At 41.2% G+C, this 14,063-nt stretch overlaps 1 protein-coding gene across 4 annotated transcripts in view; it reads right to left on the bottom strand.

Annotated features, from left to right (window-relative positions):
* The window catches only part of DUSP22 (dual specificity phosphatase 22), a 68,683-nt gene extending 54,843 nt beyond the window's left edge, over positions 1-13,840 (bottom strand). Inside the window, exons 1-2 of one of the 4 annotated variants that reach the window (XM_045089540.1) lie at positions 13,444-13,839; positions 12,135-12,188 (exon numbers count right to left, since the gene is read on the bottom strand). In XM_045089540.1, coding sequence (XP_044945475.1) covers positions 12,135-12,137 — 3 coding nt within the window. In that variant the 5' untranslated portion in view covers positions 12,138-12,188; positions 13,444-13,839. Of the gene's footprint in view, positions 1-12,134; positions 12,189-13,443 lie in introns of all 4 variants that reach the window. The other 3 variants (XM_045089553.1, XM_045089546.1, XM_045089539.1) reach the window with 3 other exon arrangements.
* Positions 13,841-14,063: the final 223 nt, after the last annotated feature.

Genomic DNA, 14,063 nt, shown 5'->3' with positions numbered 1-14,063 from the left:
CTCAGAAATAGACAAATCATCGAAGCAGAAAATCAATAAAGAAACAAGAGCATTGGACCAGATGGACCTCATAGATATATACAGAACATTCCACCCTAAAACAACAGAATACTCATTCTTCTCAAGTGCACATGGAACCTTCTCAAGAATAGACCACATACTGGGTCACAAATCACGACTCAACTGATACCAAAAGACCGAGATTATTCCCTGCATATTCTCAGATCACAATGCTTTGAGACTGGAGCTCAATCACAAGGAAAAGTTCAGAAGGAACTCAAACACCTGGAAGCTAAAGACCACCTTGCTTAAGAATGCTTGAATAAACCAGGAGATGAAAGAAGAACTGAAACAATTCATGGAAACCAATGAGAATGAAGACACTTCAGTCCAAAACCTATGGGATACAGCAAAGGCAGTCCTAAGGGGGAAATACATAGCCATCCAAGCCTCTCTCAAAAAAACTGAAAAACCCAGAACACAGCAGCTGTCTATACACCTTAATGAACTGGAGAATCAACAACAAATCAAACCAACTCCACACATAGGAAGGGAAATCATCAAGATTAGAGCTGAGATCAAGGAGGCAGAAACCAGAGATACAGTAGAACGTATCAATAAACTAGAAGCTGGTTTTTTGAAAGAATCAATAAAATCGATAAACCATTGGCCACACTAATCCAAAAGAAAAGAGAGAAAGCCCAAATTCCTAAAATTATGAATGAAAAGGGAGAGATCACAACTAACACCAAGGAAGTAGAAACAATCATCAGAAGTTATTATCAACAGTTACATGCCAATAAGCTAAGCAACCTAGATGAAATGGATGCATTCCTGGAAAACTATAAATTCCCAAAACTGAACCAGGAAGAAATTGACAACCTGAATAGACCGATATCTAGTAACAAGATTGAAGCAGTGATCAAAAACCTCCTAAAAAACAAGAGCCCAGGACCTGACGGATTCCCTGGGGAATTCTACCAAACTTTCAAAGAAGAAATAACACCTATTCTCCCGAAACTGTTTCAAAAACAGCATTACCCTGATCCCCAAACCAGGCAAAGACCCTACCAAAAAGGAGAATTTCAGACCAATATCACTGGTGAATATGGATGCTAAGATTCTCAACAAGATCCTAGCAAACAGGATCCAACAGTACATTAAAAAGATCATCCACCATGACAAGGTGGGATTCACCCCTGGGCATCAAGGATGGTTCAACATTCGCAAATCAATCAATGTGATAGAACAAATTAATATGAGAGGAGAGAAGAACCACGTGGTCCTCTCAATTGATGCAGAAAAAAGCATTTGACAAAATCCAGCATCCGTTCCTGATTAAAATGCTTCAAAGTATAGGGATAGAGGGAACATTCCTGAACTTCATAAAATCTATCTATGAAAAACCCACAGCAAATATCATCCTCAATGGGAAAAAGCTTGCAGCCTTCCCATTGAGATCAGGAACACGACAAGGATGCCCACTCTCACCACTCTTGTTCAACATAGTATTAGAAGTCCTAGCAACAGCAATCAAAACAAAGAGAAATAAAAGGTATCCAAATTGGCAATGAAGAAGTCAAACTCTCTCTCTTCGCAGATGACATGATTCTTTATATGGAAAACCCAAAAGACTCCACCCCCAAACTACTAGAACTCATACAGCAATTCAGCAACGTGGCAGGATACAAAGTCAACGTACATAAATCAGTGGCTTTCTTATACACTAACAATGAAAATACAGAAAGGGAAATTAGAGAATCGATTCCATTTACTATAGCACCAAGAACCATAAGATACTTGGGAATAAACCTAACCAAAGAGGTGAAGGATCTGTCTTCAAGGAACTACAGAACATCCATGAAAGAAATTGAAGAAACACAAAAAGATGGAAGACCATTTCATGCTCCTGGACTGGAAGAATAAACATTGTTAAAATGTCTATACTGCCTAGAGCAATCTATACTTTTAATGCCATTCCGATCAAATGTCCACCGGTATTCTTCAAAGAGCTGGAGCATATAATCCAAAAATTTGTATGGAATCAGAAGATATTTTCATATATTTTTATTTAATATATCTTGGAAATGTCATGATAAAAATAGAGGAAAGGTAAAGTTGTGTATGCAGTCAATGTCTTCATTATCATATTACCTCCATAAGGGGAACACTGGGGGCTGTTGGGGAGGGTCCAATAAGGGCCATTTCTGTCTTTATCTTTGAACTTTTCTATATGGTTTTGATGTTCTAATTGTTTGCAAGCTTTACTTCAATTTACTTTTTTCCTTTTTAAGTCAAGAGGGGTTATTTAGGGAAAAGATTATGGCCCAGTTTTGCTTTTCTTTTTTGTACTTCTACTGTTTTCTCTACCAAAATAAACTAATACACTTCATATTATTTTTTAAATAAAATAAAGCAAGGACATGAGATTAGATCACCTCTGTGCCCCGCTGCTCTAGAGCCATGGTTTTATGATTACTAAATCCATCCTTTAGAGGCCAACTCCAGCCAGGTTTCTACTCCCTGCACTGCTATCTAAAACATAACATTATCTTTCCATTCCCATTATCAATTCCTCAAGTCTCCTGATGATGTCACCTTCTCCCAGTCCCCTAAAATGAAAATCTGGACCCCATTCCCACCATAGCACTCTCCTCCATACTCCCTCGTGCCTCTCTCTGATCCGTGAGTTACAAAGTCCTAGCACAGTCCTGGCTGCTTTCCCACAGTCAGAGCATGAGCTCATACATGGGCTAGAGCAGTATCCACTGAACTAGCTTCTCTGTCCCATCAAATTAATTTTGTAAGGTCATATTCTCACTGGGTCATTTTCTAGATAATGTTTAGTAGCAAACCCTTTCCAAAGAAAATGAAAGCCAAAACTGAAATTCAACTGAAAATTTCAATTTGGCTTCCACATGATGGCTCCAACTTACCCCTTAAGGATTTCCCCCATTTCTCTCCAATTTGCAGCCAAACCAAGTAACCTCCAGTTTCCCAATACCTTTACTCGTCTTACTTCGCAATATCACACTTCTTTGCTCTCAATATTCTCTTTAAACAGAGAAGTCATCCCCACTATTTGGGGTCCCTCATCCCCCTTGGCTATACTAAAAAATTATAAACCCTATAATAGACAATTATTTCACTGGTTTTCTAGCCTCTGAAGCCCTTTCCTATGTCTGAGGAATTTCCCCGCAATTTAGAGTCTTGGTAGGAAGCAGAGCCCAGCTCTTACTACAGAAGCTGCCAATACCAGATGACTGACTGCTTGCATTTGCCTTTGCTGCTGTGACATGGAAATGTGACAAATGTGCAACAGCTGCTCCAGATCAGAATCCAGAGATAACCCATGATATTTTCTCCCCCAACAGGGGCAGTAGGGCTGGTAGCACATCTAGAACCCAAAATCGCATCAGCACTATCTTGGAGCAGCCCCAGAAATGCTCTCACCAGAACAGATCTAGGATCTGCTTCTGGCAAGTTAGCCTTAATCTAGTTCTCCCAACTTCCTGGCCATCCTACCTATTGTTTTGTGTTTTTTTATGGCTAACATATTTTTTAATAATAATTATTTTTATTAACATACATTGTATTATTAGCCCCAGGGGTACAGGTCTGTGAATTGTCAGGCTTAAACATTTCACAGCACTCACCATAGCACATATCCTCCCCAATGTCCATAACCCAACCTTCGTCTCCCTACCCCTCCTTTCTCCAGCAACCTTCAGATTGTTTTGTGAGATTAAGAGTCTCTTATGGTTTGTCTCCCTCCTGAACCTATCTTGTTTCATATTTTCCTTCCCTACCCCCCAAGCCTCCCACCCTGCCTCTCAAATTCCTCATATAAGAGAGATCATATGATAATTTTGTCTTTCTCTGACTGACTTATTTCACTCAGCATAATACCTTCTAGTTCCATCCACATCATTGCAAATGGCAAGCTTTCATTTCTTTTGATGGCTGCATAATATTCCATTGAATATGTATACCACATCTCCTTTATTGATTCATCTGTTGATGGACATCTAGGTTCTTCCCATAGTTTGGCTATTGTGGACATTGCTGCTATACACATTTGGGTGCACGTGCCCCTTCAGATCACTACATTTGTATCTTTACGGTAAATACCCAGTAGTGCGATTGCTGGGTCGAGCATCCTACCTATTGTACCCAAAGCAGCCACATTTGGACTTTGTTGCTTACAAACACTGACCCTGGTATAGGCCTTTCAACCCAGTAAAAATGCATAAATGCAAATGAGCTGTACAGACCTTCAGGCAAGTCACAGACTAGCAAAGTCCTACCCACCTTGTAAGCAGCAGCCCCACTGGCACTCCCCAAAAGAGTCAGAGATCACTCCAACAGGAGATTCCTCCCCCTGCCTTTATGCAACCTCATTAAGCACTTCACCACTCCTCAATAGCTCCCCAATTTGTCTGCTCCTCTTGAAACTTCGGTGCAGTATCTTTGTTCAGTTTCTTAGTACCTCCCCTCTGACTTGTAACAGCCTCCTAAAGATCTCTCTACCTTTGGATAGATCCCTTCAAAGGAATCCTCAACCAGACTCCAAGTGCAAAACTAACTATGTAACTCTTCAGATTAAAACCTTCTTAGGATTCTAAGTAGCTGTCACCATAGAAACTAAATCAGGTACCTCAGCAATTGAGACCTTCAGGTACTGAGGTTGCTATGCCTGCAACCTCAGCCCCATGCCTAGTTCTTTCCTTAAACTTTCCTAGAGCTGAAGTAACCATTCAAAGATGCAGGGCGAGACCCCCAATTCTAGCATCCAGGTTTTAAGGGCAACAGCCCAATTTTCAACTGCTATCAACTACATAAAAAAAACCCCACAAAACCTTAAATATTTTGATAGACAAAACACATCTGCACGCTGACTATAGCCCATGGACATCAAGTTTATGACTTCTATCTGCTGCTTGCATCAGATATGATGTATTGTATGTTCTCTCTAAACTTGGATGGTTCTCCCTTGATTCCTAGTTACTCAAGTAAATGTTTCTTCAGTGAATAGATGAACAAAAAGAGAATGTAAATAAGGTAGGAGGAAGTAAAGCAAGGAAAGGAGACATGAAAAACAATAATGAGTAAAGCCTAAGAAATCAAACCTTGTCCCTGTTCTGCCCTGGACAGATCTCCATAGGGGTCAGTGATGGTCACAGCAGCAGCACGGGGACCAGTGCTGGATGAGAGCAGCATCCCAAAAGGAGGCCAGGTCAGAGTGATGGCAAAGAGTGAGGCTTAATCTTACCAAAATCAAAGAGCCAACTTACTAAAAATCAGTTAAGATGCACATTTTGTATGCATTTAAAATTTATTTTTTAAAAAGATTTATTTATTTATTCCTTTGGGAGAGGGAGAGGGAGAGAGAAAGAGCATAAGCAGGGGGATCAACAGGCAGAGCAGGCAGAGGGAGAAGCAGGCTCCCCACTGAGCAAGCCATCCCAGGACCTTGGGATCAGGTCCCAAGCCAGAGGCAGAGGCTTAACCGACTGAGATGTCCCTAAAATTTTTTTCTTTTTTCTTTTCCAAGTCTTTATCTAAACTCCAGTTATTTAACATACAGTGTAATATTAGTTTTAGGTGTAGAATTCAGTGATTTATCACTTATATACAACACTTGGTGCTCATCCTTATTCTCCATCAACCATCTAACCCAAGCCCCACTCTCCTCCCCTCCAGCAACCTTCAGTTTGTTCTCTGGTTTGTCTCTTTTCTGCCCCTCCCCCAAATTCATCTGTTTTATTTCTTAAATTCCACATATGCAAAAAGAAGACAGAGCTATGTCAGTAAACCTTAAACTCCATTTTCAAGACCACAAGAGTAAACTAGTGTTTCGAGGGCCAGAAACAGAAAGTGAGTGGCTCAATTCCACTTTCTGTAGTTTCTTCCATACAGAATTACAAAATAAGAGAAAGGAAGACTAACCACTGGCACAGTGCGAAATTACATTTTTTTGTTTTCAAGAAGAATAGAAACCCCATGAATATTTAAACTTCTACTCTAGTCAGCTTCATAATTTAAACTTGAAACAAAAAATTTGACCTCTCCCAATTTTGACCTATCCACTTCCCTGGCATGATTGTTGCTGGTAATCCTTAAGTACAGAGAAAGAGAAAATGAAATGAAATAATTTTCCAGCAGAAAGATAGCTTATAGAGACCATGGAAGATCAGAGTGTTCATCTGGGACAAAGTGGATGAATAGCCAGTCAATTCATGAATTCTGAACTTAAGCCAGAAGCAAGAACACAAGGAAAGTGAAATCATTGCCACCTGGGAGGAAAGAAAAGCAAAGATCAAAGAAAGAAGTTTGTATATGCATTTTGGATATGTTTGAGAATGTTCTATGACTCTAGGATAACCACCACCAGATTGGTCCTAATTGTCTTTGGGCCTCAGAAATAATTTTTATTCCCTCTGTAGAAGATGGTTCTTCCTTCGTTGTTCACCTGGGTGGTACCTTGTCCTTTAAGTCTCCCATAAGATGACAGCTCCTAAGGAAGTCTCTCATGACCATTAAATTTCCTGACACCCTCCATCACAACCCCTTGTTATTTTCTTCATCATATTCATCAGTACTTAAAATTATATTTGCCTACTTTTTTGATTGACCTTGAAGCAGGGGGTTTGTCTATTGTCTTCCCTGCTCTATCTCAAGAGCCTGCCACAGAATCCAGCACATAAAGAGATAATAAAAGGCAATGAAAGATGCTCTCTAGCACTCTGCTAGTCAAAAAAAGATTCTTGTTTTCTGATAAAAGACTGTGTAGAGATAGGAAATGAAGGCAGACTCCTGCAGAAATTCTTTGACACCATGCTAAAGATTCTCCATGTTTAATGGCTCCTCTTGATCAATATCCTTCACACCCACACTATACTAACACTGTCTATACAGAAGTGCATAAAATCAAATCCTTCACCACAAAAAAGTACTTATGAACAAAACAATACTGCTTCTAAGGGCAATAAATATTTTGAGTTTATTTCTTAAACATTTCTCTTAGTGCTTCAAGATACCATGCAATCTAAGACCACCACCCAAACAGATTTAAGAGATAAAATTCAGATAAAATCAGGCCACAGGACAAGGCTGTTGGGAGTGGGATAATCTTAATTCTTCCTAGGTCAGAAAGATCTTTCTGGGTTTCAAAGCCAGGAATGAGGGGGAGAACTTTGGTGGATTCTGTGAAGGGTTAAAGGTCACAGACTTTCTTAATGCCATTTGGCCATGGGTTTAACCAGTTTGCATTTGCAAAAGGATAAATCTGAGAATACTCTTGGAGCACCTGGGTGGCTCAGTCAGTTGAGCATCCAACTCTTTATTTCACCTGAGGTCGTGATCTCAGGGTCACTGGTTGCTCTCTGCACTCAGCACAGAGGCTGCTTAAGATTCTGTCCCTTTCCCTCTACCCCCTACCTTCTGCTTGTGCTCTTAAAAAAAAAAAAGAAAGAAAGAAAGAAAGGAAAAAGAATCTGAGAATAATTTTGTATGCACTTAGAATAAAGCCTTAAGCATTTGCTCCTTCAACATAAAATAAAACTCTAATTTTGAAAAGAGAAAATATCCAGAAGGTAGTATAGGGGACAGGAGACAGTACCAGCATACAGCAGTCTGTCTACACTGCTGTGGACATGGTGTGCTTATCTCCCACAGAAGGACTCCTCTGTAAGCTGCCTGGAGCTGGGTGACAGGGTCTTCCTGTCTTTCACATTCATTTCCCAGTATAGGCTCTAGCACAGTGCTTTGACAATAGCAGGTGCTCAACAGTATAATCTGATGACTAGGTGGATGGACAAATGAATAAATAATGAAGGTGGCCAAGTAAGGTGCTGTCACATGGTAACAGCACAAAGAGATCTAACCTTCTAGCCCCTCACCATATGAAAACAGAGCTTCTCAACCTTTAAGGCCTTCCTTTTTTTTTTTTTTTTTTTGCCTTCCTCTTTCATTTTTTTTTTTTAAAAAAATTTTTTATAAACATATAATCCTATTCATCTTTTGATAATGATCCAGTTCTAGATTACCCAGACCTTCTCCTCTGAAGGGAGAAGCCTAGGCCAATGGCTCTCAATGGGGGACAATTCTGCCCTCTGGCTTATACCTTTGAATTCCTGGAGATATTATTTTTGGTTGTCACAATGGGGGAAGAGTGCAACTGGTACCTAGTGAGGAGAGGCCTGGAATGTTACTAAACCTCCTACAATGCAAAAGACAACCCCCACAACAAAGACTGACCCAGCCCAAGGTGTGGGAGGGATGGGGTGGCTAGATGATGGACATTTGGGAGGGTATGTACTATGGTGAGTGGTGTGAATTGTGTAAAACTGATGAATCACAGACCTATATACCTGAAATAAATAATATGTTAATTTAAAAAAAAAAGACTGATCCAGCCCAAAATGTTAATAGTGCAGAGGTTGAGGAACCCTCATAGGAGAGGCATATTTATATCTTTGATCTTTTCCTCTTGAACTAAACTTTCTCCACTCTACTGCCCTATCTTCCTAAGGAGAACAGAGCTATCCTTAACTAGTATCATTACTATAATCATTAATGGGACAAATTAACTCACACTAATAGCAGTGCACATTTGCACTTCCCAGGTTGCAAGAATGTCTTTTAAAAAATTCTCATTTGCTTCTCTCAAGAATTTGGGAAGTATCATCATATTCATTTTTGAGCAAATGACACTAGATAAGCTAACCATCGTTTCTATGAGTTGAAAGAGGTAAAGAAACTGAAGCTCAGGGACATTAAGTGACTTGTTCCAGATCACATGCATAAAGCAGCAGAGTGTTAAAGGCACCCCAAATCAGGCTTTGTGATAACCCTGGCCCCTCTTGCTTTCACTGCACTGGACTTCTCATGGGACGGTGGTGGCCCAATGGATATATAATGTAAGCCATATATATATAATTTAAAATTTTCTAGTAGCCACATAAAAAGTAAAAAGAAACAGATGAAGTCAATTTTAATATATTTTATTTAAGTGAAATATATTTAAAATATTTATAATATACAAATATAAACATATTTCTGCAATCAACATACAGAATTATTCATAGAATGGTTTAAAAGTTTTTGTACCAACTCTTCCAAGTCTGGTGTGTATTTTATACTTAAATCACATCTCACTTGCAATTAGCCACATTTTAGTTACTCAATAGCCCTGTGACTAATGGCTACTGTTTTGCACAACACAGGTTGCATGTATATGTGTGTGTGTCTGTGTGTGTGTAGGGAAAAGAGAAAAGGAAGAGAGACATGGGGAGGTGTAGAGGTTCCTGTGGGTTAAGACAGACAACTTGAGGAGAGTGGGGTAAGTAGATGATGAGTGCGATTTTAGGTGGCATTCAAACTAGGTCAAGGATCTGCTGGAGTAAAAATGTTTAAGCTGAGATCAGAAGAAACTGCTCAAAGTTACAGGAATAATGGCAAAGTACATTGCTAGAATCTAGAAATTAAAAGCCTTAGCTAGAATTTGTTCATGTATGTCTTAAACTAGGCTTCATATTTTCCCCATCTGTAAAAGCAAGTTGATTTGCAGAATCAATGCTAACCATAGAAATGCTTTTCTAAGACCATTTACAAATAAAAACATACAATGCCCTTGGAACGAAAAGCATGATTTGCAATATCTGTGTCATAAGGTTATTGGGACAAGATTTCTTTCCCATCTCACAGAAGCTGGTCATCCTTAGCAAAAGAAAATTTAGGAACTAAACAACAGATTTTTCTTCTGACTGCTTAAAGTATAGCAGTTTTTACGTACATTTCACGTCCTCATGGAGGACGTTCTCACCATACATTACAGTCTCCTGTGTGGCAAGACGTCAGGTCTACCTCAGTGAGGCAGACACAGCTTGTTACATAGGCAACGTAAGGCCAGAGGAAAGAGGCTTCTGTGTTCTAGCCTATCAAAGATGATGAGGAAGTAGAAAAAGAGAAAACAGCAGTTGTAATCTATTATTTTTTAAGCCTCATATCATGTGTCTATAGCTTATAAAATCTAAGCCTCACTATAACCATGGTAAGTCAGTGTTTCTTACCCTTTGTGCAGATTGGGAAATGGACCCTCAGAGAAATTAAATAACATGACTGAGTTCCTAATGCTAGGTTTGAAACTTAGTTCCTCTTGATTGTGAAGAGAGTGGAAATCTTTCCTTTGTGCTAGGATGGCAGTTCATCCCAAATGAATTCTAAAGACTTTGAAAAGTAACCCGAAAAAGCTCCCCAGAGTTCTAAATTAATTGCAAAATAGAAAAAGCCACCTTCTCTTTTCCTTCATGATTGACATTCATAGAGAGGAGAGAAAGGCAGGCAACTAAAATAATCTTTGATTACTTTTTGTGCAATTCCCAAGTAGACCCTCTGAATTGGCCAAAAATGTAATCATTAATGAGTTTATGGTGTGTTAGGCCCTATTTTGAGACTTCAACACACAGAGTAACTCATCTGATCTTCACCATAACCCCATGAAGTCGGTGCTGTTATTTTCATTCCCATTTTACAAATGAGGTGCACAGAGGTTAAGTGACCTGCCCAAAGTCACCCAGCTGGTTAAGTGCAGAGCCTGGACTCAAAGCCAGGTGGTCTGGCTCATAGACATAATGCAGAGTGCCTCATTATGCTGCTAAAGATCAACTTAGTAAATGTCTCTAGTGGGATGAGATTTAAACTAAACATCCTGTTGCATGCAAATGTCGTGTTTCTGTGGAGTCTCTGAAAACTCCCAGTTGACTCAAAGTTCTCTCAAGGCTCTGAACCTGCTACTCTTTTGGGTGAGGGCTTATCACGGAAACTCCTATCCTCGTTGTCATCTTATTAGTCTTAAGTATTATAATACCCCATGAGAAACAAAAATCTAATCTCTCTAGAGAAATCTGCCCCAAATCCTTCTCCATGTGCATTTTTTAAAGGATTTTATTTATTTATTTGCCAGAGAGAGAGAGACTGAGATTGAGAGGAAAAAGCAGACGCCCCACTAAGCAGGAAGCTCCATGCAGGACTCTATCCCAGGATCCTGAGATCCAGGCCTGAGCTGACAATTAACTAAGGCACCCAGGCACTCCCTCTATGTCATGTTTTTATCTTGATCAACCTGAGTCAATGATCTAATTTTGGGCTGAAGGAAGCATTACCATTCTAGGCAGGATGTGAGGACCCTCTGGATCCAATAACTTAACCTCCCATTGACTGCCAGGGTTGGTGCACTTCATCTGGAACCCAGCAGCCCAGGCTGACGGCTTCTTCTTTCTGTGTCCTTCAAAAGGCATCCTGCCTGGTGAAAATCTAGCTGTCCCTCGATTTCAAAGGAAACCTAGCTTGTCACAGTGGGAAGCAAATACTTCAGTTGGTTCAACCTCAAGACTGTGTCATTTACCCTCAGCCCTTTCAACTAGCACAGCAGCTGGCTAATAGTAGGGACACAATAAATATTTGTTAAATTAATCACCTCTCTAAACCTATTCTGTTTCTGCATCTCTGCATTAGATATAGTGGCTCTATTTACAATATAAGATGATTATGATAATAGCAGCAAGAAATTCATTACTTTCTTTGAAAGGTAAAAATCACGATATGAATATGAATGACTTTTGCTGAAAAGCCTTAATTTTGAAACTTAATCAATCATTCATATCCTTAAGTATGTTATTTGAATTATAATATAAAAATACTACAAATTAAATGCCAAAAGCAGCGCAGAATGAACAAGTAAAAAAAAAAAAACCAAAGAAAGAAAAAAAACAAAGGAAAACCAAGGTATGACTACAAGCACCTTTATTGTTCTGTAGAAGAACAAGCAGAAGGTTCATGGTGCTGATGGATTTCAGTTTTTTTTTTTTTTTAATTTTTTATTTTTTATAAACATATATTTTTATCCCCAGGGGTACAGGTCTGTGAATCACCAGGTTTACACACTTCACAGCACTCACCAAAGCACATACCCTCCCCAATGTCCATAATCCCACCCCCTTCTCCCTGGATTTCAGTTTTAATGGGGACAGAATGCAAGTATTTATCCAAGAGAAATAATGTGTTTCCAATCTTGGTCACTGCCCACCCCACCCCAAGAAAAAGCCCCACACAAGGAATACAATTCTGGTTACCATAAAGTCTCAGATATGCAGGCCCAAATCACACAGTTCTTCCATAAACTGGGTCTGCAGAACACAAAAAACATGATGTGGGCAGGTGAAGAAGTTAATTGGGTACCCAGGATTACCTGTGGAATGCACTTTCTTCCCAACCTTAACTTCTAACACTCCCTACTGCACTTCACACTCTAGCTGAAAGATCCAAACTACTGCCTACCCTAGTGCAGAGATGAAAGAGAAAAGAAAAGAAAGAACAGGGAGGAAAGGAAGGAAGAAAGCAAGCAAGCCAGCCAGCCAGTCACATGGTTATATCCACCAGCCAACTAGTCACATGGTTATATCCACCAAATATGAAAACTGATTCTATATGGATGTATGTGAGCGAATTAGAATGGGGACAGGCAAGCTCTAGGCCAGAAACTAAGCTCTGATCCAGGACCACTTAAAGACCTGTGGAGAGGTACTTGCCTTTGCTGAGGGCTTTTAAAGTTTTGTATCTCATTTAAACCAACAGTACCATATCACAAAATCCTTAACCCCTGGTGGACATGAAGGCACATCCCAGGCAGCTCTAAACTGCAAGAGCTAATTCTTGTATCTTCCACTGTCAGAAAGGACACAGGCTATCTCACAATTTAGGAAGGGGGTTCTAGAGAAACTGAAGAGCCAACAGTGGGGGCCAGAACAGAGACAAAAAGAAGACAGTAACATGGATTTTATATAAGGAAAAATCAGCACAAGCAGCCAGCCAACAGGTTGCCCTTGTTACAGAAGCCATATAATCCAGGATAAATTAGCTCTGAATCTGTGTTCTCAACAACCCCCACCCTTGCCAGGTAACACCTCAGGACTTAGGTCTCTGCCAACTTCTCTGACCACACGAAGAAAAAAAAAAAAAAAAAAAAAGAGGAAATTAAATAATATAAGACACTTATCTACTCCAGTTTACTAATAATGTGGGTGGTGACGCTTCAAAAGCTGAGTTTGGGAGGAGGGGAGGAGAGAAAAAGAAACCACAATCCCTCTGAGCTCAGCTGAGGTCTCCGCAGAACAAGTGTCAACGCTTTTTCTCAGTTGCAAAGCACACCGGCTGGCAGGGTAGGCGCGGGGGACTGCTTACCCGGAAGCCCTCAGGACGCCCGTGGCGGGAGGGGGGGCACCCCAAAGACATTGACATCACAAGCACCAAGCCAGGCGCGCTGCCCCTCCTTCGCGAAGAGGGGGCACCCGTTGAGGGCTCTCCTTGCCCTGCAAACACAAGCCTGGGGGAAGCCTGAAAAGTGGAAGCAAAACCAGCACAAATAAAAGAAAGACACATTACCTTGTTCATCCCATTCCCCATGGTGGCTGAATGCGAACTCTAGCACCCTTGGAAATGAGGTCGCAGGCTCACTAATGGCATGTTACAACAGGAGGGAGGAGCAGGTGGAGCGGGCGGGGGAGGAGGCCCTGGGGAGTAATTTCGTGCTCGCAGTATAAACAACAACAACAACAATCAGGGACATCCAGGCCACTCGGCTTGCTCCAGGTAGCTGGCCTGGATGGGAGAGCTTTCCGCTTGTCCGCCCCGGACTTCCCGGCCGAGCAAAGCAGAGAACTGGCGCTCTTGCCGGGAAATGGTCTCGCTTTGGCACTGCACGCCCCGTGAGCGCCCAATCAACCCTCCCCCGCGGCTCCCTGGGACTTGTAGTCAAGCTCCCGGGCGCAGCGACCGCTCGCCCCGCCCTGCGCAGCCCACAGCTTCCCGGCTGCCAGAGCCTGATCCCAAAGCGCACGCGCAGCGCGAGCGCCGGGAGCAGCTGCGATGATCTGTTGGAGAAGACTTACGGGCGGGGGCGGGGCCTGGTGGCCGCGCAGGCGCCTCCCCAACCTGGCCTCAGTACGTTGCCTAGCAAACCACCCCCCATCAGGGTCACCAAAACTCCCGCAGACCTTTTCCCC

Source organism: Mustela putorius, unplaced genomic scaffold (genome assembly GCF_011764305.1).
Source record: "Mustela putorius furo isolate JIRA1106 unplaced genomic scaffold, ASM1176430v1.1 tig00000117_pilon_pilon_pilon, whole genome shotgun sequence".
In the NCBI taxonomy this organism is placed as follows: Eukaryota; Metazoa; Chordata; class Mammalia; order Carnivora; family Mustelidae; genus Mustela; species Mustela putorius.
This window is presented reverse-complemented; position numbering and strand designations above follow the sequence as displayed.